General features: G+C 39.4%; 1 protein-coding gene across 11 annotated transcripts in view; it reads right to left on the bottom strand.

Moving 5' to 3' along the window:
* The window catches only part of LOC147824918 (adhesion G protein-coupled receptor V1-like), a 33,045-nt gene extending 10,590 nt beyond the window's left edge, over positions 1-22,455 (bottom strand). For 6 of the 11 annotated variants that reach the window (XM_087188178.1, XM_087188179.1, XM_087188180.1 and 3 more), the window contains exons 1-13: positions 22,305-22,449; positions 15,789-15,916; positions 15,198-15,297; positions 14,348-14,527; positions 13,566-13,733; positions 11,868-12,103; positions 10,640-10,733; positions 8,513-8,591; positions 8,275-8,413; positions 7,508-7,649; positions 3,737-4,011; positions 1,853-2,028; positions 655-779 (exon numbers count right to left, since the gene is read on the bottom strand). In XM_087188178.1, the coding sequence (XP_087044304.1) occupies positions 655-779; positions 1,853-2,028; positions 3,737-4,011; positions 7,508-7,649; positions 8,275-8,413; positions 8,513-8,591; positions 10,640-10,733; positions 11,868-11,999 (1,162 nt within the window). In that variant the 5' untranslated portion in view covers positions 12,000-12,103; positions 13,566-13,733; positions 14,348-14,527; ... (1 more) ...; positions 15,789-15,916; positions 22,305-22,449. Of the gene's footprint in view, positions 1-654; positions 780-1,852; positions 2,029-3,736; positions 4,012-7,507; positions 7,650-8,274; positions 8,414-8,512; positions 8,592-10,639; positions 10,734-11,867; positions 12,104-13,451; positions 13,734-14,347; positions 14,528-15,197; positions 15,298-15,788; positions 15,917-22,304 lie in introns of all 11 variants that reach the window. The other 5 variants (XM_087188185.1, XM_087188183.1, XM_087188186.1 and 2 more) reach the window with 5 other exon arrangements.
* Positions 22,456-23,808: the final 1,353 nt, after the last annotated feature.

The following is a 23,808-nucleotide window of genomic DNA, read 5'->3' as shown; positions in this document are numbered from 1 at the left end:
AGGCCCCTGGGCACAGGGGAGGTTGTCAACCAGGAGGCCCTGGGGCAGGGTTCATAAGCAAAGCGGTCACAGAGACAGCCAAGAAAATGGGAAGTCATGGCCCTAGTTCTGTGCTCTTCCTCCTGCTTCTGCTGCTGCTCCTTTCAGCCCTGTTTAGCACAGGGAGCCCCCCGGATGTAGTTGCCAGCTCGAGAAATGTCCAGGGACTTGGCCTGGGCTCCGGAAGTTTCCAACCCCAGGTCTCAGTGCACAGCTGGCATAAGAGGAATGCAGATCAGCCGCCATGCCCAGGCGTCTCCGACATCTACTTCATCCTGAACAAGTGAGTGGTCCTCAGATCCTGCCTCCACCCAACTCCAGGAAGAAGCAGTCCCAGTCACTGCAGGCAGGATGGGGCCTCAGGGAAACCCCATGTCTGTAAGAGGACTGGCAGGGCCTCCAGTGCTCAGCCCCCAGCACAGGCCTCAGTGACTTCCTTATCTCAAGTGGGGGGTGTCACCACAGGGGTGGGCTCTGGGTGGCTCTGGCCCTGCAGCAACATGGCCCAGCCCTGGGTTCTGCAGGGCTCTCAGTCACTGGGCCCCAGGAGCCACCTCCCAGCCCTGGGAGAAGCCCCAGCAGGGATATTTTGCTCATACAAGAAATGAAACATACTCATGCCAAAGGCTGTTTCGGATACCGTTTCCCACTGCACACTCACAGCTAATTCAGTGCCATTAGTACGCGATACATTTAAGTATACAGTCCTGTTGGCTTCTTCTGTGTTAATAGAGGTGGCCCTAAAAAGAGAAAAAAATGGATTGTGGAAAGCAGAAAAAGGAATAATTTATACATTTTAAAATATGTACCACATTGCCAGCACATACTTGATACGTTACTACATTTATGCAACTTAAGTAACATCCACAAATTTTATATACCAGGGAGACTAGATTCTAGAACTAAAAAAATCGTTCAATTATGGAGTTTTTCCAAAAAGCCCAATGCAGTACCCTTATACTATAATCCTAAGAAAATATTAAGAATCAGTAACTTCACATTATACATTCTAAAAAAAAAAACCCTATTTCTAAATTTCTTCACATGTAAATCAAAAACTTCTAACTAGGGGAAAATGAGTCAGGAAATTCTTTTTCTTTTTCTTTTTTTTTTGGTACCAGGGATCGAACTCGGGTCCTTGCATTTGCAAGGCAGGCGCCAGAACCACTAAGCTAAATTCCCAGTCCTGAGTCAGGAAATTCTTTGTATTTTAATAAACATTTATCACTTAAAGTATTTTTAAGACATAAAATATAAACATTTGTAGCTCCCAGAGGAAATTTTAGAACTACAGCCATGTTAATATATGTTTGAAGAGTCATTCATTTGGTCTGAGCAATTAAGTACATGCCATATATATTGATTTTATTATTTTTAAAAACACAAAATAGGCCGGGGATTTATTTATTTATTTATTTATTGGTACCTGGGATCGAACTCAGGTCCTTGTGCTTGCGCAGCAGGCAGCAAAACCACTGAGCTAAATCCCTGGCCTAGGCCGGGGATTTGATCCCGAGTTTGATCCCTGGTACAAAAAACAAAAGAAAACAAAACACACACACACACACACACACACAAAATAATGCAGGCCTTTACTTGAAAACCTGAGAACAGAAAAATTCTAATAACATCACCACATCAGACACGTTTAGCCTTTGGATGTTCCCTATTACGGGAGAGAATGCACAACCTCTCGGAATCTATCTTCCAGAGGTCATTCTAAAAGGCCCTTTCTCAAATAATCAAACATTTTTTATGTCAAAAAACATTCCCTACTTAGTTTTTGAAGTGATAATCTCCTTATAAATTATACCTATTGTCAACGGCAGAGATACTGAATAGCCCCAGAGGGGCCTGGTTTTGCAAAACCGTTATCAAGGTTTCAACGCGTGACCCCAGTCTGGCACCTCCAGTTGGGTTAAACAAGGTGCAAACAAAATGCTCAGCCATTTCTGGTTCCGTGTCTAATATGGCAGATATGTGTAGGGCCTGAAAACAAAATCAAAAGATACAGTTACTAGAATACAGTTTGCAACACACACACACACACACACACAGAACTTTATTACACATTCTGACAAGAAAATAATATGTTTTGAGAAATACCACCTTTTTTCTTTATAATAATGATCCCCGTAATGTGATAGCTAGAACTGTTTCAAGGTACTAGTATGTGGATTTTCAAAACAGGGATATATTGAAAGAAAGTATCTAAAACATAAATATTTTAAGCATTTTAAAATAACACTCATTAAAAGATTAAATTCACATCTTCATTTTTGCTAACTTCTTATGCTGCCCTGACTTTATAACTTTATTGATCCCATTCTAAACTAGGAGTCACTGCTCAAGTGTAGTGAGGGATCAGGCACCAATCAGAAACAATCTGAATCTCTACCAGCAGGAGACTGGATCAACAAAGTGGGATCTCTTTACTGGAACACTACTCCGTAACACAAGAGGAAGAAATTACTGCTTTGTGCAATCATGCAGATTTCAACAATTATGTTGAGTGAAAGGAGTCAAACACAAAAGAGTAGATACCCCATGATTCGATTTACACAGCCCAAGAACCAGCAAAATGAGTCTGTAATTATAAACATTAGAAAGCAATTTCTTCTGGAAGAGGGAAAGGGCAAAGGGAACGCTTCTGGGTGAGAGACTTGTTAAGTATCTTAATCTGAGTGGTTACACGTGTGCATATATCTTTTAAGTCATTCATGCACACATTTAAGATTTGTATATTATATTTCATGATTAAAAATGTGGGGAAAAAAGCAGTTATGTGCATTAAAATTTATTCCAATTTGCCCTAACATTTAATTTGCCTAATGAACAGAAAGGGCTTTTCTTCACCCTATGAAAAAGTAACAGGAAAAAAACAATACAAATAATTTAAAATTTAAAAATGAAAAAATGTGAACACAGCAAAAGAAGGGCAAAATCATAATAAACTTCAAATCTGAATTTTTATATCATTTCAGGATTTAAGTGTCTCTGAACAATTAAAGGTTTACATTTCCAAGAACATAAAAACAGCCCAGCATAAAAGTATGCTGAAGTTTACACAAAATTATCATGAGGAAAATTATTTAACGGGATGAACTATTTTAGATGAAAGAATTATGTATATTAGTTTGGAGTTATATTTTATATAGCCAGCTAGAGAAAAATGTCTAAAGGTAGTATAACTATCTTAAAATTAAACTGTTTTTAAAAATAAAGTTTAGTAACAAGTATAGAAAATAAAAAATATAAAAAAATTTAGAGGGTAAACTTCCATGAGATCACAGTCATAATTCAACTCAAACTCAGCATTTTTCCTCTAATATACTATTCCTACGCCCAAACAAGCAATCTAAGATAAGCAGTTACATTTAAACTGTGGCAAAAAGAAGTGTCTGAGTGAGGCTGGGATTTTTTTTTTTTTAGTTTATGCTTAATACACAATATAAAGAGAATTTTGCCATTGACATGGGCTTGAAATTCAAACTAGCTCTATGTCGTTTTATTATTTCTCCCTCCCTTGCTCCATGAAGAGCGACTTCTCCAGCTGCACCTCATTGGGACCACACACTCCTCTCCGGGTCTGTAGGAAATCCTCAGTTGGGAATGCTTCCTTTCCCTTTGAGGATAGGTAGGGTGCACCTTTAGAGAAGCCCTCTGCAACATTAAAGATAAAAGAGCCACACCGCACCTTGAATCGAACTCCTTCCTCTAAAACAATGTAGCCTCGGGAAGGGGTCAGGTCCTGGGACTCCGCAGAGGAGTTGGCCTCGGTCACCGGGAACTGCACGGTCACGGTCCCGAACAGCCCCTGCGCGGGCTCCCAGACCACGGACAGCACTGCCTCACTCTGCTGCGTGGAGAGGGAGACCGAGGCGGCCACTGGCTCTCTCAGGAAGAGGCGCTCGCTGTTGTTGAAGGACAGGACTCCGGGGCCATCGTCGTTAGCGAGTACAGTGACCAGGTCTGCGAGGGCGAGGAGCGGAGGTGAGCGGAAACAGCGAGCTCTGAATGCCAGAGGAGCGTGGTTGTGTCATTGGAAATGAGGCCTATTCGTTACCTAAAGCCATTATTTTACGTAAGTTTTTCTCTTTAAAAAGAGGAAAATTGGGGGCTCAGTGGTTCTGCTGCCTGCCTCGCAAGCGCAAGGACCCGAGTTGGATCCCCGGTGCCAAAAAAACAAAACAAAACAAAACAAAACAAAAGAGGAAAACTGTCTAAAGCATTTAATAAAATTCCATATTCCCTCGTGATATAAAAACAGTCTGTAATCTTGGAAGAGAAGGCATGTTTGTCAAGCTAGTGGAATGGCATCTCCCAGGAGTCACTAGCAATACCCCATTTAATGCTCAAAGAGCAAAAACATTGCCATTAGAAACAGAAACAACACACGCAGCGGCATCTCTCCTCCCTGCTCAGGCAGCAGAGTCCTAGGGCTATCGCCCAGGAAACTGGCACAAAGAACGGAAAGGAAGGGCCAAACTGTCACTATTTTCTAAATGAAATGTTTGTCTACTAAGAAAATGTACAAGAAAAAAATTATTATGAGTCAAAAACAGAGGCTTAGAAATCCCCAAATATCAAGAGCTTTCTATTTTTACAATCATTAATAAAAATATTAGTAACTGCAACAACCAATACTATCAACAACTTACTAACTTTCTCATCCATATATTTAATTTTCACAGTAACTGTACAAGGTAGATTGTATGATTATTCCCATCTCACAGAACCTATAGCTAAAGCTGTCTGAGGTTCAAAAGCTAGGAAGCGGCAGAGCCAGTGTGCAAGGCCAGGATTGCACACGTAGAGGAAAACACAGGTACAGACTCACTACATATCTGCGCACTGGCTATGAGGGTCTAAACAGGAAGAGAAGGGGCCTCGTTCGTGCAGGAACACACCTGGATGGCATCACGAAAACGCTAAGAGCCACAGGAGAAAACCCCAGCACTGCAATGTGCAGCTGTGGCGGATGCTGGTGCACACTCCAATGTCCCTGTCCCGACCCCTTCTCGGGCACACGCAACAGTCCCTACCTGCCCAGTGCTCGCTCTCTGCACCCGAGGACAACGCTGACCTGTGAGAGTGAGGCCAGCCCTGCTGCAGATGCTGGGCCCCGAACTCCCAAGAGTGGCCCTGACTCCGAGGGGCAGGAGGCAGCGGCCTCCTCCTTGGTAAGGGGATGCCCGAGCTTCGTCCAGCTGTGTCACAGGACATCGGCAGGACCGAGAGCTGCCGGGCTCTACCTCATCTTTCATCAGCTTTGGATCGATGCAAAAGAACTTCACACTGAAACCCAATGCCTAATGGTGTTTCATTCTCTCCATGATGGCAGGGCACTGCTTTATACCATTTAGGACAAAAATAAGGTTGTATCCTTGTCTCACATGCTACTAATGAATAAATTCTTTCCATGTTAAATAGTAAATGTAAAGAAAAACTACGATAAAGTATATTTTTCATAACTATTGTATTTTCTAATATTATAATGTAAAATATTTTAGAGTGGATGGAAAGAAATAAGTAGCATTTAACAAATTATTAGAAAATATTTGATACTTTACGTTTTAAAAAAACCCTTTTAATAAAAGGCTTCATAATAAACTTAAAAGACGTATGCCAGTGCAGGAGAAATATCTGTGATATATGTATGCAGTGAAAGACTGAATTTAGATACTAAGAATTTTCCTATAAACCAATACAAACACAAGCCACGGGAAAGTCCACAAAGATCCTAAAAACCAGAGTCACACGAAGGAAAAAGAACAGAGCCAAACCCACTAATGAAAGGAAAATGAAGAAAAATGCATAAAAATGTACAATATGACCACGTATCTTTCATTTGTTGGAATCAGTATAAAAATTTTAAGACAAAAGCAGTTGCTAGTGAGGACATGGGGCAATAGCCCCAGTGCCCAGGGCCGCGGACACGACAGAGGCGGTGACCCTGTCCCTCACTCAGCACCCACTGCACTTGACCCGGAGTCCTGACTGTCCCCGCTTACAAAGACGCAGGCACAGGCGCATTTAGTAAAGCTTTTGGAAATGACCAAAAGGTCCATTAATCAGGCATGGTTTAAGACATATCTACTTTCAAAGCAGGGCCGGGGATTTAGCTCAGTGGTTCCGGTGCCTGCCTCGCAAGCGCAAGGTCCCGAGTTTGATCCCTGGTACAAAAATAAAAACAAAACACCACACAAAGCAATTATTGTTTCTATAAAAGTTTTAAAAATAGAAAATTACAAGGCTAAAGTAAGCTCAACAGAGTGCAATGACCTCCCTCACTGTGGTGGGCAGTAACCTATATGATCCCAATCAGAATTATCTCAAGACTTCTTTAGGAATACTTGAATTTAAATGTCCTCTCTTTCCTGTTATGTGGAACACAGAAAAAAGATGCTGAACACCATCTGTCTTGTAACAGTGAGTAATCTTGGCTTTGGGATGAAGCTATTTCCAAAAGGGCCAGGAGATGAGAGAAGACCTCGGAGTCTGGAAGGATTAAGTCCTGGTCCTACCTCATCTAAGGCCATATATCTCTGAACCCTGATTAAATCCATTTGAATTGAATTTTGAATTGCTCACACATAGACAATTCTTAACCAGCACATGGTGTCCATTCCCAAAATCCTGTACCTGTAACTCTCTATGTTCTACAAGAAAATCATTTCATCTCAAACATATGCTCTCTGAACATGAAACAACAGCCACACCCTTGAAAACAGGTTTCTGCAGTTAGAAATAATCAATTTATTTTATCAATACACCAATAAATAGAATACAGTAAAAAAGGTAAAGATCAATCTTTGGTTACTCAAAATTCTTTCATATTTTTCAAATATAAACATCAAACTTCTTTCCACAGAAAGGGCATTAATGCTAGGAATTCAAAGGTTAATTAACTTAAAATCCCCAAGAAGCGAGTTTTTAAGAGCCCTTCTAACCCGACGTTCTGTATGTTCACACGGTTTCCTCCTTTATTCTTCCTTTACCTTCTCTAAGTAGCACCTAATAAGCAGTGAAATAGGATAGGGTAGGTTTTAGTAACAATGTCACCCCATTCCAAATGAAGAATTAGGGCTGCAGTGGTCCCAGAGATCAATACCCCACCCACCGCTCTACGCAGAATACTGTGGTGTCAGGGGAGACTGAAACACCTTTGTCACTCCTTCTGCAGCTAAGGAGGAAATGAGAGCAGAACTGTATTCTGAAGGGGAGATGCCTGCAAATTAAATACAACTGTGATATTTGAGGAAATACTTTAATATTACCTTTAGTATCAACCTACTTTTGTTTATTAGCATAAACACACACAGGATAAAGCACCATTTCACTGCCACACACACATTCTGAAATGCTTATTAAAACATCTTCTATTTTGAGTACAGAAATCTCTTGTCCCCGTACTGGGGAAGCCAGCATGATGGAGAGGGTTACAGATAAAGAGACCATTGATTACCTATTGTATTTTTCCCCAGCTCCACTCCAGGAGAAGGATTTGTTAATATGAGCTGAAATTTTTCATCTCCTTCTGGAACATCATCGTCCAGAATCACAATGTCTACATTTTTATACCTTTCTTCATCAGCAAAATGAAGAATCTGGCCAAAAAGGTAAAAGGAAACAGTTTTATATTTAAATATACCCTGAGGCTTTATAAAATGTTTGAAAAGAAATACAATATAGTTGTAAATGTAAAGAATAAGCTACTTTACATGAAATCCTTTTAAAAAGTTTTTGCATGATACCTTTTTAATTTAAATGGACAATATTTTATTTTAAAAATCAAAGATTAGAGAGGAAAAGAAAAAAGATTATGGAGGAAGAGACAAAGTAAAACCTACTTAAAACTACTAAGGGTGTTTCGTAAGTTAAAAGAAAAACAAGTTAAAATTTTCAAGAAGCATAAGAAAAACTGTGAGGTCATTTTATGATATAAATTCTTTAATACAAAATACTGTGTCCTCCAGTATCAAATACTGTGATAAAATAGTTCATGAATCTTTAGAATAGTACTAAAAATTCAAATTACATTATTTGCTAAAATAGTGCAATAAGTGAATCTACCCTATGGAAATATTTTTTCCTGACTTACTGTGGAACAGTTTATATAACAGCTCATTAAGGTTAATTTATTTATGCAAGACCTAAGTCATGATAATTCAGAAGAAAGAACAATGATAAAGTAATTCATAAAAGTCACCCCCGATCACCACTGGCACCTACCACTGGGGAGAAGATGTAATCCAGCCCCAGCTGGGCTTCCAAATTCTGGGCGTACACGAACAAGGACACCTGGCCCAGAGCCTCTCTTCTCCTCTCGGCAGCCAAGGTCACACTTTCATGCAATTCGCTTACTTCATATCTATCAAAGAACAAAGAGAATGCATCCTGTTTCTCCTACAAACTTCTCCATGGGAGACAGTAAGCTCAGGAAATGCCCTTCACACAGCCTGGTGCTTACCTGCTACGCTGCCACTCGATTACACCTTGGGCACCATCATTGGCATCAATAATAATTTGTGCAGTCAAGCCTTCTGCATCTGAAAAAACACAGACACATACTTTAAAATGAATATAAATTTATTAATATCAATCTTACTTAAAATTCCCTTTAAAAGCACGGTTTGATACAGAATTTAGACAGTCTCTTTGAGATTATATAATTCCTAATATACAGCTATTGTTGATGTGACTCAGAAGATGTTTCTAGAAAGCAAAGGCACAAACGCTTATAGTATCTGTAAAAGGACACTCTTGCTTGTAAGAGCCACTGAGATATAAAAATTCAACCAACTAAAAACAGCAAGAAATAATAAGCAGTGGAGCACATGGCTTTATTTCTATTATTTTAATTTTTTAAAAAATTGACACCTTTATAATATCACCACTTTGGGAGGGAGGGAAAATGGGCACCGTTGGAAGGAGAAGGGCAAGAAAAGAGGAAAGAGAAATGGGAAAAGGAAGGTGGGGAGTGATGCAGAAAGAACAGGTGTGAGACAGAACCAAGAGGGACAGGAATACAAACTAGACAGGAGGAAAGAAGGGAAAGGGAGAGTAAAAAGGGACAAATGACACAAACTTCTCTGAACCTTTTTATCCTGTATTCTGTGAATTAAGTGTAGTATGTTATTCATACAGTACCTATTACTCAATCTTGAAATAGTAACTCATCTTGTTGCTGGTGCATGTTAATTTTTTAAAAAAACTTTTTGTCCTTTATCTTAGTTCAGGGTACTCCCCACTCTGCCACCGTGGGGAAGAAGGAGGGAGAGTGTAATTTTCTCTAGACCAGTGCTGGCAAACCTTTCAGACCTTTCAGTGATAACACGAGCCGCAAGTGTCTGGAGAGAACATAAAATCGGGACCTGCGCCCATCGAACAAGAGGCTAAAAAACAGAGATTCTAAAACCAGACCACGCTGTTAAGAGCATCGCTCTACCACTTCCTAGCGGCATGATCTGGAGCATATTGCTCCGATTCTCTCAGCCTCTGCTCCCATATCTATAAAACAGGAAGAAGATGCAAACCAACAGGAGCTCGGCAGAAGTCAGCAACTCCAGCTACACTCAGTGTGAGCATGGGAATTAGGAAGGCTGTCATTAGTTTCTTAGTGTGAACAATAATCATCTTGCAATAATCCTTGATGTAAACCATCTAGTCCTTGGAGCTTTCTAGTTTCTTTTACAAAAGAACCAAAACCAGCCAAATACTACTATCTAGGAAAACGATTACTTCAACGTTTGCAAAGTTGTCACTCTGAGAGATGGAAGGGAATGAGGAATGCTGTTCCTCAGGCCACTGCATTTGTCCAGCTTCTCTTCTAACCCATGTTGATCTTCCCCATGTCCAGCCCACCTTCTACCGGCGACCCTCAGTGCTGCTCACTATCGTCCCCTACTGGGCAATCGCACCTACAGACAATCCAAACTGCAAATAGGAGTTTGTGTCCGAAGAATCCATTACTTTTAAAGAAATTTACGTAAATTTGTAACAAGGTCCAAGTTTCACCTTTCAGTCTGTAATGAATTAACTCAGTCTTTTCTAAAAGCATGAAAAGGAAAAGATCAAAGGTCAAAAAAGGACCAGGAAACACAACAAATAAAAGATCTGCTTAACTTAAAAGAAAATAACACCTCAGAGTTTGGAGATTTAATAAAATAGGTAATTAAATTTTAAAATAAAATGAAAGGAAAATTCCTTCCAAACCACTAATACTATTTTGAGGATTAAATGAATTGTTATAAAATAGTTGTAAAATGTAAAGAGTATGACATAATAATATTTAATATCTTTATAGTGTTGAATGTACAGAACTGTAATAATACGTTCTATTAAAATATAAAAACCCATCATCTCTTCACACAGAGCTGAAATTAACAAACATCACAAGAGTCACTTCTGATTGAAAAATGAAGTTATGGGCCAGGGATTTAGCTCAGTGGTTCCGCTGCCTGCCTCGAAAGTGGAAGGACCTGAGTTTGATCCCCAGCACACACACACACACACACACACACACACACACACACACACAAAATGAAGTTATGTCATTTGAAGTGAATAAAAGAAACAAACAAAAAGTCCATCCTACCTAGTCTGGGAGGAAGTGAAGTTACAGGAGCCATGATGAGCTCGACAGAAGTTAGATTCACCAGGAAGTACTCTTTCAGCTCTGGTATGTCATCCTGAAAAATTAACCCCATTACATGCCTTAAGGATGTTCTCAAAAGGAATTAACTCTCGTGAGCTGTTTTAAATTTTTTCCTTACATATACATTTGCATAAACAGTATACAGAAAATATTAAATTGTAAGCAAATAGAGGAAATTATTTAAATTAGAAAAACAAACATAAAAGTATTAAACTTATACTTGGTTATAGGAAGTTGTTAGATTGAATAATATGAAACTATTTAAATTTAATAGTTTTAACCTAGATCCATATAATAGGTAAACCAATTATGCAAATATACAAACATAATTATTTTAAATATAACAATAAAATATTTAACTGTCTATAATAGCCAATATTTAAAATGAAGAATACCATTGTACCACAAAAAAAAATATAGGCTTTGCAATCAAGGAGATCTAGTACCAAATTCTGTAATTTTAGTACCAAATTTACTCACATTTCAGGGCCTAAATTCTTTCATCTTTTTATTAGGGGAAAGAATGGCTACTTTGGCGTAGGGTTGTAATAATAAAGAAAAATAATGTATGTACAGTGACTGGCCTTTAGAACTACAGCTATCATTATTAATCACTAATCCACATAATAGTAATGAAATCAGGCAGATGCCTAGAACATAAGCATTAGCAAAATCCATGTCAGGAGTGATACAAAAACTCAAAGTAGGGCTGAGGATTTAGCTCAGTGGTTTTGCCGCCTGCTGCGCAAGCACAAGGACCCGAGTTCGATCCCCGGTACAAAAAAAAAATAATGTAGAAATGGAGCAGTAAAAACTCGTGTGTGTGTGTGTGTGTGTGTGTGTGCGCGTGTGTGTGCGTGTGCATGCATGTGTGTATATAAAAGATCAGCACACACACACACCAATATATGCTTTGCATTTTAATAAAGATTTATTTCAAGTGAAAACATAAAAAGTGAAAAATTAGTCTTTAGATTATCTCCTGTAATATATGGAAAAACATAAGTTAGAGAATCAGTGATATCAAAGGACTGTCTTCCACCTACTCCCATTGCCCCAGCCCATGCCACAGCTCCCCGCTTGCCATCTGCTATGCCTGAGATGGAGAATGGCCCCCAAGGGGCTTTTGGAAGATGACTGAACTATGGGGGTGACAGGGCTGACTTACTGTTAGGAAGGGGGTCCAGTCAAGAGAGCTGTGCCACTGAGTCACGATCTGGAAGAGCACATCCCCTCCCTGTCTCCTCCCTTCGAGCAACAGTTCCTGGCTGCCATGATGCGAGCAACTTTCCTCTGCCATGCCCCTCTGCCCTGCTATCCTGCCCTGGAGCCAGCCAGCCAGGGCCTGTAGCCATCGAGCAAAATAAACTTCTCCTTTCAGTTGTAGGCGTCAGGGATCGTGTCCTGGAGACAAGGAAAGTGACTAAGACACCGCTTACTTTTATGTCAGGGCTACAATGTTTTAATCTAGTGCTACTCAGGGAGCAGAAAAGTTGCAGAGAGCTAGGAGAAAGAAAAGTGGAACTGAAATCCTAGGTTCAAAAAGGTAAACTCTAGGTAAAAGAAAGTGCTAAATATTTTCTGGTTAAAAATTAATGTAACTAAGGAATAATCCACATAATTGTATTCGGTAACATACATGAGACATTTGAAAGATGACTGCCCTACAATTTTTTTCAAATCCTGTGTTACCGGCTACCTACTGACATTATCTTTTATTTTGTGGATTTAGAGTTTTCATGATGTTACATTAGGTTACAATGCCAGGGTAATCAACAAAATAAGAGTGACTGACTTTAGATGATGCATGGTTTATGCTATTTATAATTAAGTAAAAGTAAAAGACTTTGAGAGAGTAAAACCCTTTAAACATGAAACCCCTCCAAATACATACTGTAGTAACTAACATTTTTTTCAAATGTAATATTCATTTTCTCTTTCCCTTCACATCCATCCCTTAACCCTTCCATAGTACTATTTTTCTAAAACTCCTATAAATGTATTTAAGAAGCTGAAACACTAATGTATTTAAGAATGTATTTAAATGTATTGAAGAAGTTGAAACACTAAGTCCAAAAACAGCACGAAATTTCACATGAGAAATCATTTAAAATGCAATTTCAGTCCCCTGTGATTTCCTTAGGCTTGACTGTAATCATATTCTTTGCCCTCAGCCTCTAATGAGTTTCCTGCTATCTCTGTTTTAGCGGGTCTTCCACACAAAGATTCCGACCACCCCAGATCTGCTGGTCCAGTGAGTCTTTTGGAGTAATCAAAGGGCTCCTCTGGAACCTCTCAGGCCAGTGCCATTGTAGAGGGAACTGCACTAAGGAAATTCTGTTTATCACGAGATGTTTCTGTAATCAAATATATAACACCAGGCCAGCCTATCTAATCAAGAATAGGAACTCCTGTGTGGTTTGAAAAAAAAGTCACAAAAAGAAATAAGCTGATTTAAAGGCACCAGCAGAGTGGAACCAATCAGACTTAAAGAACCCTATCGGAACTGAATTCACTAAATTTCTAGAGATTATGGTTATAAAATATACAAAGTTTATATTAAAGGAAAAATTACATACACACATATACACACATACACATGTACATGCGCTGGGGATGGATCAAACCCAGGGTTTCACAAATGCAAGGCAAGTGCTCAACTGCTGAGCCACATCCACAGAACAGAGCAACATTTTTTTAATACAGAGAAAACTGAAAGTTATACAATCTTGCCTCGCGTGAAATTTTATACCTTGAAATGGGAAGCCTCTTACTAAATGTGACTGCTGATGTCAGAACATTCCATCGATTCCTACTTCCCATGCGGTGACTTCAGGTTTAACACAGAAAATCATCAGAGCTTTACCTCAAGTATAGTAATGTTGATGGCTGCTGACGTTTGTCCTTCTTCTAGAATCAGAAAGCCAACAACAGGGATGAAATCAACTTCTGGCTCAGCTAGGTGTCCTTCCATTTGATTCTTCAGACTCAATATTCCAGGCACTGTGGTGTATGTGACATTGATAGTCCCTAACTGAATTGGATGCAAAAAAGATTTTGGAATTATTTAAATTTTGAAAATTACGTTTCACTGTGAACCCTGCCTTTCTTGTAACACCTCCAGCACCTTTCATTATTGCCCCAAATTCATCCCTTCTCCTGTGCCCATGTCATGGCTCAGTGACACCCCAAAGGGGGTGAGGCCTGCTTCCCTGCCTGGACTTTGAGTGTGGGTGGCCCTGTGGTTTGCTTCGGCCAATAGTACAAAGTAAAAGTGAGGATGTGCTACTTCTAAGCCTAGACTTCCTAGGGCTTGCATGTTTTCATTTCCTTCTCCGGCCTCTACTTCAGAGAAAATTAAAAATATACAGAGAAAAATATACAAGGCCAGCCTCATAATGGATCCACAGCCGGTCCGCTACCATATGGTATGGATAATTCATGATTGTCCATTACACAGCATTTCTGTGAAAATAAATAACTCCTTCAAATTTTTCAGAAGTGAAGCTATTATAAAGTACTGCTCTGAATTAATAAATATTAATTTTTCCTTTCTTTGCTTATTTTCATAATGGCTTTCACCCATACAAGTAGGATAGTAAAAATCCCTTTGCCCAGAAACCCAATTTATTCTAGCATAACACAAACCTAGAGATCCAAATTCTCAGTTGATGAAAAGCTGAATTGTCACATTAGCCTCCTGTAGTAAAACAAATCTTGATGAAAGAGCAAAATTTAAAACTCCATGCGGTTCACCACTGGCTTCAACCGTCAGGACAGCGGCATATCCTTGAGTGTCCAGCAGAGCAATTCCTGCTGGTGGAACCCCTAGAAATAGCAGGGACTCCATTAGGAAATCTAACCGTGATTTGGCACTAAGTTCTACATACTTAAAATAGAACCCTGGTCTCCAAAGCATATTAAAGGAACCAAAAAGGGTTTACTTTGTTCACATCCCTAACAGAAATCTTCAGGCTGACAATCTATATTGCATTTTTAAAAGTCATGATTTCTTTCACTTGACAGATTATTGCCCTTATTAGCTACATGGCTTATCAGAATTATAGAAACTGAATAGAAACTGCAGAGAGTATCCAGATAATTTTCTGAAAATAATTAAATTTTGAATTGTCCATATACTGTATTATAATTGTCCAGAAGCCAAACTGACTTGTTAGCATAAAATTATTTTCAGAAATTTCTACCTTCGAAAGTATATTTTAATTCCATAAATAACTAGGAAAATTTTTAGCACTTTTCTCTTAGTCCATAAAGATAAGCATTCCCATATTTTGCTAGTGCTTTTTGGACCTGTGCTCTCTTTGGCAGCACATATACTAAAATTTGATCTAATATTTCTATGGGACAGACAATATTTAAAGTTGTATTTTTAAGTTGGTATGTATCAATTGGTAAATACAGAGATAGCAACTATTTTTTCTTTGTTTTTTCTAAAAAGACAATAACAAAGACAACTCAAACTTGAATTCTGAACTACCTTGTGTCCTGACGTCATACAGAATGACTTGGTATACTTCTTTCTCTTCTGGAACGTTGTCATCCAATAGATGTACAAGTATCGTTGTGTTCACTGTTCCCTGTGTCAAACAGAAGGAAATCCATACCTGTGTTGCTACTGAACATAAATTACCTACTGCTTTTATCGCCCTTATAAACTACATCCAAACATGTTTTCATTTAAACAAGAATTCTGTGGCTTAAAAAATTAATTAAATAAGAACCACTGGCTCATGAGAAGCCAGATTTAAAGCAAGTAGAGAGGAACTAATTGTGAAGATTTTGTTACCCAATTTTTTTTTTTTTTCGGTACCAGGAATCAAACTCGGGACCTTGCACTTGTGAGGCAGGTGGCGGAACCACTGAGCTAAATCCCCGGCCCTAATTGTAAAGATTTTGAATGCTGAGCTAGCTAATCAATGAAAATCTTATCCAAATTACTACCAAGTAGGTATGAAGAAGAGAGAATGATGATAACTACAAGTGGTGTTGATTTTCTATTCCCTTTTCCTGAAAATACAATGGTTTCTTTTCTGGAAATTTGTCATGAAGCTTTCCTTTGTGGTATTACCTCATGAAAGAAGAGTTGTCCAGTAAGGTTAGAAAAATTGAGTTCACAATTTTGCCCAATAATTTTCCAGTCAACGGTAACATTTCCTCGACCAGGAGGTGTTCTTATCACATGGAACTGCAAAATTCCTAAAATCAAAATGGATAAATGGATAAATGCTTATAGAAAATGAACTAAACATTTGAGCTCAACAAAACTCAAATCCCAAGCATGCAACTACTGTATCATGGCATTACTACTGTATTAGGCCATTCTGGCTTGAATTTTCTAGAACCATTATACATGCTTATTGTTGATTAACATAGGGATTTCATTTCTAAGTACTTCCCCATTTAGGAAAACTTCTGGAAATTCAGGGTATAAAAGTTATAAAAGCACATGCTAAAATGGGAAACACAAACTTGTATACACTCCAAAACATGCACCAGAACATGAATGTTCTGTAAGTTAAAGAAAACAATAAAGTCCTCCTGGTCAGAACTAGTAAGAGCACAAGTAAATATTCCTTCATTTCTCAAAAGGAAACAAATTCCTTACACTGGTATGCAATGTGATTTTACACAATGCATGCATAAAAATGCTTGCAAATACCTGAAAATCACATTTCTTTAGATTGTAACTTACATATACCATCGATGATTTTGATTTATCAAAAGAAATCCAAAGGAAAGGTGTCAAATCTATACATCAATATCTGTAACTTCACCCAAGTTACAGTTACCCTTCTCAGATTACTGAGTAGTTTAGGCATTTTCTATTCCTGGCTTTTATCCTCATGTAATATGTTAGAAAACTAAACAAATCATGAGAGCTATTTCTTTCAAATTGCAAACCATGAGAAGAAAGCGGCTAGGAGTTATGATGGACTTTGTGGCTTGCTGAAAATATGCTCATTCACTAGTTTTATATGATGAGGAGTACAAGATATATTAACAAACAGTCTCACTAAAATTCTTATGAAAAGATAGAACAGTGTTTAAAACACTTTGGTAGAAACACATCTTTACTCTCATTGTAAGTATAGCCATACAGTTGAAATCCATGAATATTCACTAAAAATGTCATTTTTATGTAGTTACAAAATAATTTTTGTGTAGATAAGGAAAATCTTTCAATACTTTTTAAACAAAGGGAATAGAGATAAAACAAAATATAAATCTTTTTTCTAATAATTTTTGAAACTACTATGATTTTTTATTTCTGAAGATAATAAACCTAGACACATAATATGAGTTTATCAAACAAAAATATCATGGATTAGAGACTATCTTTATATTACATACTAAAAAACAAAATCCATTTCTAATGCTAAGTTTAAATACAGAGCTCTAGTACAATGAATTGTTTTGGAAGGATGCTGAATACACAAGAAAATGAAAGCATCAGAAATATTTTAATATATTTTTAAGTGTTTCAATATGAAAAATACCTAGTACCCATGTGCTAGTAGACTATGTCTTGGATTATTTTAAGTGTGTATGACAGGAACCAAATTCTTCAACTGTTTAGGTGTAACTGAAGAAAGTCTACAAACAGCCATAATTGCCAGTAGACCATTTAAATTTTTATATTTGTTTAATATAAATAAAATACAGCCCCTACTATTAAATTCTAGATTCTATTTTACAACATATAGAACTCAAATATAGCAAGTTTGTATCAAAAACTAAGTCCTTATTACTGAAAAGCACAGACAGATCCTTGGAGTTACTAAAATGTCTCACCTACAGTGTTGCCTGGTGACACAAATCTAAAGGCTTCTAACATCAGAGTTTTCTATTTTTTTAAAATCACGTGGGCCGGGGATTTAGCTCTGTGGTTCTGTCGCCTGCCTCGCAAGCGCAAGGTCCCAAGTTTGATCCCCGGTACCAAAACAAACAAACAAACAAAATAAAATCACAAAAACCTTAGAATAGTTCAAATGAAGATTACAATATTTGATCACATAATAAAAGCACAAAGAGAACACATGCGGCAAGACAACAAAATGAAGGTCATTAAAGATCCATGTTGAAGGAGAACCTATAATCCTAATGATTAAAAATGTGGTTGTAAAGGTGTACAAAATATTTGGAAATAAATGCACCATTATGAGGTGAAAATAAAAATGAAATGCTGAGGGGAGAAAAAAATCTTTCCACCCATTTACTACGTTCAAGTAGCCTTAAAGTTTTATACTACTCAGTAAATATCACTTCTGGAAATTTAACAAGTTATCACAGAAACAATTTCCAAGAAAATATTGTAAGAAACACAATTTGAAGCATAAAATACACACAACACACACACATACATAAATGTATTTCTTAATTCAACTCTCTTAAGACACATAATCTTGCAGGCCTATTGCAAATTGATCATGCCAACCACAAGAAGAGCATGAGAATTTTCTCTAAGAAATCATCAAATGGGAAGAATTGATTTCTCCTCTGTAAGGCAGGCTCCCAGATGCCAGATCCATTTAAAATTCTTTCCAGGACAAACAACTGGAAATGCCAGAAAGCTACCTTTAACCAGGGAGAGGAGTCAAGTGACAGGCATAGGAAAAAGAAAAACTTAGAAACAAGGGGTTGGTTTTCCAAATCTAAGCCAAAGGACAGGAGGAAAGTCCTAGGGAACATGGATGCACTCTAAAAATAAATATTTTACCAGGCACCAAATGGCTTTCTTGTCTTTTTGCCAAGGATGAAAGCCTGAGGAGCACGCTCAGCTACCAGAGTGTGACACATTACCACACTATGGGAAATCATTTGCACATGAAGTCAACTCGGCCCACCTAAAGTGGGTGATGCATTTTAAACCTAAGGTGGAAAATCCATCAAATACTGTCCAGACCAAGTCCCATGCCAATAAACAATACGAACAAAAAATGCATTTCAGTAACACTATTTCATCAATTTTTCCCAAAACCAGAACTTTTTATAAAATAAATCTCAACTACAATTATATAAAAATAATAGAAACCCCCAAATACACAAAACATTTTAATCAATAAATGTATTCATGGTATACAGTACTAGTGTCATCCAAATTAACTGCTTCTACAAGAAAAAGAAAATGCATCTAAAGTGTACAGGAATATGAATAATTTCAGGCACAGACTGTCAATGTGAGAAAGAAAAAACTGACTTTATTTTATGATGATGATGATGATGATTATTTTGGTACAGGGGATCGAACTCGGGTCCTTGTGCTTGCGAGGCAGGCACCGGAACCACTAAGCTAAATCCCCGGCCAAAACTGACTTTCTAAGAGAGCAGTCCTATATGCCTAGTTTTTCAAATTACATTTCTTATTCAAATCTTTGGGTTAAAAAGATTCATGCTGTCCCTAAGAAAAGAAAAAAAATTTAAATCCATTGAACAAGACATGATGATCGTGATGCTGTGGAACAGTGTGACTGAGTGAAATAGCCAACACAAATTTATAAAGAACACATTTATACACAGTTTGCAACTGCAGTAAAATCCACTGCCCCATAGTTCTAAATTCTGTTCATTATATTTGATAAAAGGTAACATTTACCACTTGGCACCTCCCCAAGGGCTTTAGGAAAAATATAAACACAGGATTTTACAGAATTCAATACATTGTTAAACACTAAGGCAATTTCTCTCCTTGAATCAGAAATGGATTCTTGTGCCCGAAGTTGAGCAAAATCCACATTTCAAATCTAATCACATACATGAATTTCCAACACTAGGCCAACAGCAATTTTTTTTTACCCCATTTGGTTAGCAGTTATCGTTGAAGAATAATCAAATTTTCTTTAGTTTACATTAAACACCTTGTAAACTCCTCTCGATACAGATTTCTCTAGGCAATTTTCAGGGCAATATAAAAAAATACCTATGTAAAATACTAAATTCTTGAGGTTCAATATATAAAATTAATTTACACTCCAGGAAAAGGTTTAGAAATAAATGAAAAGAAATTCAAAGATAGAAATTACCCTTTACTTTTCTTGGGAAAATGTAAAACACGTAGGGAGCATCACGCAAACAATAAAAGCCAGTCCGTGTTTGCTTTCCTGTACCAAACTCACAAAAACAAACAACACATTTAGACCACTTATTTTAATTCTAAATACTTTTTTCTCTTTGAATCCTGCAGATATTTAGCTGCTGGAACCTGAAGAGCACACAGTATAGCTTTCTGATGAAATTGATGCAGTTTACAAAGAACACAGGTGCCACTGTCTGCCGCTTCTCCAAGACGCTCCGGTACCCGGCCGCAGGGCTTGGTTTCTTCAGAGGCCTTCAATCCATCACTACCATCACCACCCAGTAGACTCAAGGACGCACTTTCATGACGCCAGTGGCCTTATAGTTAAAATATCTTTAAATTGGTGGTAGACATCCATATTGTTTTGAATTCTTTAAGAAGAAAATTTCATCACAATGCTGAAAAACGTATGCCTAGCACTAAGTCCTTTCTCTTTTTTTTGGTACCAGGGATCAAACTTGGGACCTTGCACTTGTGAGGCAGGCAGCGGAACCACTGAGCTAAATCTCCAGCCCTCTAAGTCCTTTCTTAAACCTCATTTATCCTTCCTGGTCCCTGACCTTATTTATACCTTCCACATCATCAGCATTTTGATAGATTTCCTTCTTATACCTTATTTTTCTTCATTGTATTTTTTTTCAACAAAACAAAAACAAATCCAAAATACTCCTCTTCAATCTATTTTCTCCAATGTTTCTCCTTTCCTTGCTCTCATGGCCGAGGAACACTGCTTCTCAAAACTTTACGCCATGAAGGATAAGGGCTTGTTTGTTTTGTTTGCCTTAATCCAGTACAGAGTGACACTTTCATAAAATACAATAAATCGGATGACTAAGAAATAGAAAAAGAACACACACAGAGAATACAAGTCCACAGATAACACCTTTGGCTATCACGGCAAAGACAAATTGTTCCAAATGTTTCTAATCTTATCCCACCATATACCAACAGCAAACACTTACTGGACAGGAACTGATCTGAGGACCACACTTGAACATCACACCCCACAGGCTACTGAGGCCTTTAGTCTTTCTCAGATGTTTGCTCACCATCCCCAGATCCCTCAAAGTCCCTCTCCAGAAGCTGTTTTCACTAGTTCACTTGGAAATCTCTTCGGACTTGTTGGCCATCTTAGCATGAAACCCACAGATAACTTTCTTCTTCTGGTAACTGATAAAAAGACACTTTCTCCTTGGTCTTTTCTGACACCTCTTTCTCCTCTAGGGTCTTCTTCCTTCCCCGGCATCTTAGGTTCATGTTCCATGCGGTTCTGTAATTAGTAACTTGCTTTTTTCCTCTGTCCACAAAGATGGTATTTCCTGATTTTAACCATTGTCTCTGAAAATCCAACTTTCATTTCTAACCGGAGATGCTTAGGATCTCTCACCTATTTGCTTCTCTCACATAGACGTTACTACTCAAATTCATTAGTCTTTCAATTCACATCACTTCAAATATCTGCCAAAACTTCCTGCATTTTCAGGTTCTGTAGCAGATATAGAACCTATGTTTGTTGTTCAAATGAAACAAAGATTCTCTTCACAAGGTGCCCTGTAGAATAAGCTTTGATTCCAACATAGCTTGATTTCAGTTCTAGCACCGGCTGGCTTCATAATCGGTTGCTTTAGTGTATCCTATTATACCCACTTCATCGACTGCTGCGGAAATTAATTAAATAACGGTTGCGCAGTAACTAGCACAAAGAAAATGCTCCACAAATGTTCTCATTATTGTCATTGTTATTAAAGTTAATTACTCCTGCAGTGACTTTTACTTGTATTACGTTACAAATAATTTTTGACGCTTAGTGATTTGTCTTTAGACTGGATTTGTGGGAATTTGTTAGACACTCTTACTCATTACTGCGATGACAACCAGCAATTCTAAATCATTAACAAAAGTATAGTTTCAGAAAATGGCTCAAACATTTACATAGGAACGTTCAGGAACTTGTAAATTGGGAGTACACAACAAGAGGACCAACAGTGCAACTGAAATGCATTTAGTTTCCAGCACAGCCGCATACTACCTCACTTAAAATACGGATACCAATGCTCTAAAAAACCAGGTAGCACACAGAAACTATCAAACTAACCCAAAGTGCCTTTGAAAGTGTCCCGGGATTTTAGAGGAAAAAAAAAAAAATCTAGCAACGTAGTCCGGGCCACAGCCCCCGGCAGGCGCCTGGCCCCGGGTCTCGGGCTCCTGCACCACCCACGCCCGCGGGGGCCCGAGAGGAGGGGGCGGCCGCCTGCCCAGGCCACCTGCAGCACAGACCTCTCGGCTCGGAGGCCGGCCCAGGCGGGGCAGGAGAGCTCTCCCGCCCACAGGGGACTGGACCCAGGCCGCTAAGGAGCAGCTGGGCAACAGCGGGGGAGACCGCAGCGCGTCTTCCCAGAGGGGCGGCCCGCCTCCCCGCACCGGGACTCCCGCGCTCCCAAGCCCGACCTAGGAGAGGACACCGCTGAGGCCCAGAGAAGCAAGCTGGCGCCCCGTGCAGCTCCTACTCACCCGCCAGGCTCAGTTCCCCCTCCGTTTCCGCCCACGTTGCAGCTGCCCTCAGCCAGCGTGGCTCTCAGCTCGGAGACGCTGGGCAAAAGGTCCCGTGCTCCCACGGACAGACGGCTCCCCGCTAACGCGGTCAGGGCGCACGCAGGCGCGGGGGTGGGGTGGGGGTGGGGGCGGGAGTCCAGGAGAGGAGCCCTGGGAGTTGTGGTCCAGGAGTCTGCATCTTTGCTGGGCGCCACCTCCATGGGCCAGCTGCAGGTGCTCCGGCCTTTCTCGCTGCCTCCTCTGTCTCCTCAAGGACTCGTCTTCCACTCCTGGATGATGGAGGAGTGTTTCCACGAAAGACCTGGACAGCCTCTCCCCTTCTTGGCATTGCACACCAGCGTTCTTCAAGGGTGGAAACGGTGGGTCACTCCTGTCATCTCAGTGCTTGGGGAAGCTGAGGCAGGAGGATCTCAACTTCAGCTCAGCTGGGGCAACTCAGTGACTGCGGAACACCCCGGCTTGCGATACATCTGCATATATATGCATGTATATATACTATGTATATATATGTACATGCATATATACATTTGGACACAAGGTCTCTCTCTCTCTCTCTCTCTCTCTCTCTCTCTCTCTCTCTCTCTCTTTCTCTCTCTCTCTCCATATACACATAGGCTGGGGCTGGAGCTCGGTGCAGAGACCCTGGATTACATTCCAAATATTGAAAAACAATTATTTCAAAGTGAGGTACTGGGACCAGTAGCTTCAGCATCACGTAGGAACTTGATAAAACTGCACGTTCTCCTACCTACCAAGGCTATTTTGTTTTTGCTTTGTTGTTTCTTTCTTTTGGTGGCACTGGGAAAGGAACCCAGGACCTCACATTTGCTAGGTCAGAACTGTACCACTGAGCTACACCTCTAGGTCTACTTGGTTTTACCGTATTCAAAGCTCTGAAGGGGGCCAGGGATCTACCTCAGTGGTTCGGCTGCTTACCTCACAAGCAGAAGGTCCTGAGTTCCATTGCCAGTACCAAAACAAACAAGCAAACAACAACAACAAACTGGGAAGGTGGGTCCCACCAATCTACAATGTTTCGCAGGCACCTCAAGTGATTCTGACTTTGAGAACTTGACTAAGCTTCCCCCTGCCCGCTCCAAGGAGCTTAGGATTCCTATGGCAGGACTGTTCTTACATACATACCTACATACATACCTACCTGTGTGCCCCTAGGTAAACTGCAGGAAAACCAGGAATTGATCTCCCAGCCTAAGCCTCTCCTCTCACTCTATACCATGTCCAACACCATCTCTAGCCTGCATCCAAGACACCCAAAACTCAAGGTCACGAAAAAACCCAGGATTCTCCAGGACTGGGGATTTAGCTCAGTGGCTCCGTCGCTTGCCTTGCAAGCTCAAGGCCCCGAGTTCGATCGCAGGTACCAAATACAAACCAACCAACCAACCAACAAAACACCCCAGGACTCTCTACTTCCCTCAAGCTGGTTCTCCTCCGATGAATA

The sequence above is a fragment of the Heterocephalus glaber genome, unplaced genomic scaffold, assembly GCF_053883595.1.
Source record: "Heterocephalus glaber isolate CG9 unplaced genomic scaffold, H.glaber_assembly_v1.0 deba00001524, whole genome shotgun sequence".
Taxonomy (NCBI): Eukaryota; Metazoa; Chordata; class Mammalia; order Rodentia; family Bathyergidae; genus Heterocephalus; species Heterocephalus glaber.
This window is presented reverse-complemented; position numbering and strand designations above follow the sequence as displayed.